Raw genomic sequence first — 4565 nt, forward strand, 5'->3', positions numbered from 1 at the left:
CTCCCCCCATTTCTTGATTTAGCCCCATTGTACATATGCTGGTTTTTCATTGGGAGAGTGTCCCCATCATGGTTGTTGGAGTCTTACCATGTGGCGAGCGAGATTTTGCGAGCGAAGGAAAATCCGAGCAAATGAATAAAGAAACCAAATGGGCTTTGATAAGAAAGATGAATGAAGATCCTACTTTAATAATAGTAGGATCTTGGATCCCTAAGTAATTGTAGCAATATGTTTGTTCAAAATTAGACTATAGATTCTTTTGCACAGTTGATACTTGATGTTGAGCAATGAAAAACCCAAGCTAGTAGCAAAGCTATTACAAACCATGCAATGATCCACAACTACATTCAACACCATAATTTTTATTCTAACTTTAAATTTTACAGAGCAATCTAATGCAAGTCAACAATGCTCATACAGCTACAAAGTTTCTAAAACTGTACTAAGAGAGAATTGCCAAATCTTATACAAAAAAAAGAGAGATTTCTTTAGATTTGTAAGATAACAAGTGGAATATTTAGTGGAATATAGAGAACAACATGCCGTGCCTCTGCACTCTAATGACAAAAAGAAATGCTATGGTTCTATCTCGTGACTATGAAGAGTCACACTCGTCATCAATAAAGACATTGCGTCTCTGACACTTCTTGTGGGTGTCAAAATTGTATCGTATATCAGCAGCCATGGTTTTTGCAATCCCCTCAGCATAAACTGGCAACACACTTCCATACAAAAAGAAAAAGATAAGTCTCACAATACGCATGCAAGCAATACAAAATCTACATCCTAAAAGCACAAGAAATCTCAAATTGTTGTTTGAATCATTATCCATAATTTTCAAATACTAAACAATGATACAAAAAAGTGACAAAATAGCATAAACGTATGATGGAAACATAAAATAGGTGGGGGAAATGAAGTGTAAGGTGGACTCTCACTAGTCATCAAAGGGGTTGACACGCAAAGGCATGTCACCCACATCATCAACATCAAGAGAGGTGGAGGCTCCCTCTCTGCTTCGCTTTTTAGGGTGAAATAATGGCTGCACATAATCTGAAATCAAAGTGTCATCAATGTCGAGTGCTGCACACACCCGCCCTGTGCCTAAGCATGCTGCCAATACAGGCGCTGTACCACATCCCAACTCCAAACAAAGACCTCCAGGCCTACAAAGAAGCTCCAAAAAACATGCAATAAAAGAGTGACTTCGTTGCAAGCCACCACGCCATGGCTCCCCTGATGATGATCTGGCTAGAGAAGACTCTGGAAGATGGTGCATCATGTAAGAATCCAAAGGCTGCATGCCAAGCCGATTGAATAGTGGAGTGCTCTCAACCACAAAGCAAGGTGGTTGCATGCCAACCCTATGCACCATAATTAAGAGAGAACAATGACACTACACCACCACATAGACAATTAGAGGGCAATCACAATAATAATAACACACCAAAATGAGAAACAAACAAGTTAATATGTAGAAGAGCATTACCTCAATCCGACCACCAAAGCTATTACCGTAACCATAAGCTCCATGATGGAGGACCACAATGCGAAGATGAATAGACATCTTTGATGCACGACAAAATCTCTCAACCCAGCCAATGGTATCTCCTGCAAGAGGTTTCAAAAGTCACAATAAAAAACACACAACAAAACTCGACAAGTATTGTATAAAATTATGAATGAAGCAAAAACCTGCCATGAGACCATGATCAACAACCACCCTGAGTCTGACAAACTCGAATATGCAAGCTGCATGCCTGCACGAACATGATCCTCGCTACAAACATCCCAAAGGGGTACAATAGGGGAGGCTAATGGGGAACCACCAAAGGGAAGATCCAAAAAAATAAAATCAGCAGCCCATGCGACTGTTCTCCCACCACGCATGCACAAGGTCCCATTGAGGCGTGCACATCCCATGTGCTCATGAACACGAATCCATGCCGGATGTCAAACACCGGCCCTAAAATCAGCAGCAATGGCTATGTAGTCCCCAGAAATGGCCATGCATCGTGAGTCAGGCAATGAGGACAGAGAAGACAAGGGAGTATCAACGATGTAGACAAAAGAAATGGTTTTCTTTGCAACAATCTCCCCAAGAGGTACTGCGATACAAGAGGCAGTACGAAGTGACTTAACTCCAATAAATGAACGAAACAAACAATAGCATCACAAGTGAAATCTCACCATGCTCTCCCTCCATGTTTGCATCCACCCTAGTCTCAACAATCACCTCCTTTCCCTTGCGAGAAGTATTTGTAGCTTGAAAAAAGCAAAGAAACACAATATTACCGGTATGTATAACAAATAACTTTAGGAAAAAGATAATTTAAAGCTCTTAGAAAAATTATGTTTGAGGTTATTTTGAGTAACCATTTACCGGATATCACCTCGTCCACTCTAAGAGGGAGAGGCACATCGAATGATGTGCCACCGACTCTCATAGTATCGCGAAGCTCTCTCTCTCTCGCCAATACATGCCCAGAAGCCATGTCTATCCACCATGGACATGCCTCCATCTCCCAAGTAGTGAGCTTATGCATGGAAGGGGAGTACATGCATCCTTCCCCAGTAGATAGTTGTGCCCACTGCTTAGCTAAGAATGGAATCCCTGATAGAAATCCTTTTCCAACCAAGAATAATAGAAATCTAAAACAAAATAACAAAATAACATGACTACACACTTCGTAATTATGAAAAGCTTGAAACAAAAGTATGATGAGCTTGACTTGTAGGCTAGCCGCTGAGATGCCATGCGTACCGTGTCCACTTTCTTCATAGCTTGCTTGTCAACATCTTTTGTCTTAGCTTCAAGAGAGGTCTCCAAAGGATAAAGATAGGGTTGTGCTTCAAACTTGAGCTCCTCAAAGTAAGAGGCAAGAGAGCAATCATGAGGCAACAAAATACCACCAGCAATGTTGCTCAAGTCCTCCACAAACTTTGTGGCCCTATCAAAAATCCTTTGTAGAAGGCCCTCTCTACGAATCCAACTACATAACAAGGAAGTTGAGAAAAAAATAAAATAATCACAAAAACTAGCAACTCTACATCAATCAAAGATTCTTGAAAGTCAATAGAAACTTTACTCAAATGCGATACACATGATCTCCTTTCTTTAAACCATAAGAAGATCTAGTAATCTTATTTGCCTCAAGCAAGGAAACCCATAACAGTTTGCTCAGGACAGGAGCATCATGCATAGCAATCAAGTTCAGTTTCTCAAGTGTAGCCCAACTATCAGGACCCCATTTGAGTGCAAGAACTCGAACCATCCAATCCGGTCCAAGATTCGGATCAACAATATTTAGCAACTGCAATTTTTGAGGAACGAATAGAAAACCAAGTTTAAATGGCTATTACACTACATGAAAAACACCCAAAACAAAAATAATTCAACCACCTTCCCAACGCGCTCTCCATATTTGAGTGCTAAATCATTCAATATTTTCTCCTCCTCTTTTATTAGTTCTTCATTTGGCATTGTCTGCCTAGCTTGCTCTATTCTTTGGCTCAATTCCTTGGACATTTGAACCTTCAACACATACTTAAAAATAAATAATTTGCAAAAAACAAGCACATACTCTTTGGCTCAATTACTTGGATATTTTATCCTTCAATACACAATTGAACATATGTAATTTTCTCAAAAAGCAAATATAAGATCGTTCCAAAAAAGCAAGCCAAAGACACTCACATCGTATAAGAGTTTTCCCAAGTATCGACGAGTAAGTGGATACCAAGGCTCCACACCCTTCGAGTATTTCTTACGGACTGCAGCAATCAACTTTTGATCTTTTTCTGGAAGCCCTGTTACATAGGCTTCATGATCTACTGTACAAATGTGGGAGCAGTTGACAAGCTCATCCCTAAGATGCGTGACTACAAGGGCATGTGTATTCATGCTATTCCAAGGTCATATACAATATATACAAAGTCAGAAACACAACATAGAAATTTTCTACTAAAATATATAGAAAGTCATGAAGCTTACAAATTCATTCTTTGCAAGCTACTAAGCAGAGCTATCTCTGGCACTCGAGTAGGATCAATAACTGTACAAAGAACACTACAATGTTTCTCTCGATCAACAGAGAATCTCTCTTTAATAGCAGACATCCAAGTGACCGTTCTATGATTACCCTCCCAAACATAGAACATTTTATTAGAGAGAACTTGAAGGTTTGGTCTTTTAGAAAGCTCAATTTCAAAATCTTTATGTATATCAACCCATATTGGGTCCCATGAAGAAAGAAGGTCCTCTGCAAAAAAGATAATCATAGGCAGAAAAGCACACTCAACTACTATTTATGAGAAATAGAGAGTAGGAAATACCAAAGCAGAGAAATGAAATACCTGTCACATAAGCTTCCTCCTTCTTGCAATTCCAAACTGAAACAATAAAATCTCTTTTTTCTTGCATGTAGCCCTCCTTTGCAAAAGCAGCTTTCAATCCACTAACATCATCTCGTAAGCCTCTCACCCTTGCATAAGGGATCAATCAACATAAAGGAATTGGTGGACAGTCAAAACAACTGAACATGCGAGTACATTGAAGAATACCT

At 39.6% G+C, this 4565-nt stretch overlaps 1 protein-coding gene across 1 annotated transcript; it reads right to left on the reverse strand.

Annotated features, from left to right (window-relative positions):
• Positions 1-2595: 2595 nt before the first annotated feature.
• LOC147430829 (uncharacterized) lies at positions 2596-3904 on the reverse strand. Its single transcript, XM_086493590.1, has 5 exons — positions 3698-3904; positions 3404-3535; positions 3175-3314; positions 2765-2993; positions 2596-2652 (listed from the first exon to the last, which is right to left on the reverse strand). The coding sequence occupies exons 1-5, from the start codon at positions 3902-3904 to the stop codon at positions 2596-2598; spliced, it is 765 nt and encodes a 254-aa protein (XP_086349716.1).
• Between the last annotated feature and the right edge of the window lie 661 nt (positions 3905-4565).

This window comes from Adiantum capillus-veneris, chromosome 21 (assembly GCF_014529385.1).
Source record: "Adiantum capillus-veneris isolate H3 chromosome 21, ASM1452938v2, whole genome shotgun sequence".
In the NCBI taxonomy this organism is placed as follows: domain Eukaryota; kingdom Viridiplantae; phylum Streptophyta; class Polypodiopsida; order Polypodiales; family Pteridaceae; genus Adiantum; species Adiantum capillus-veneris.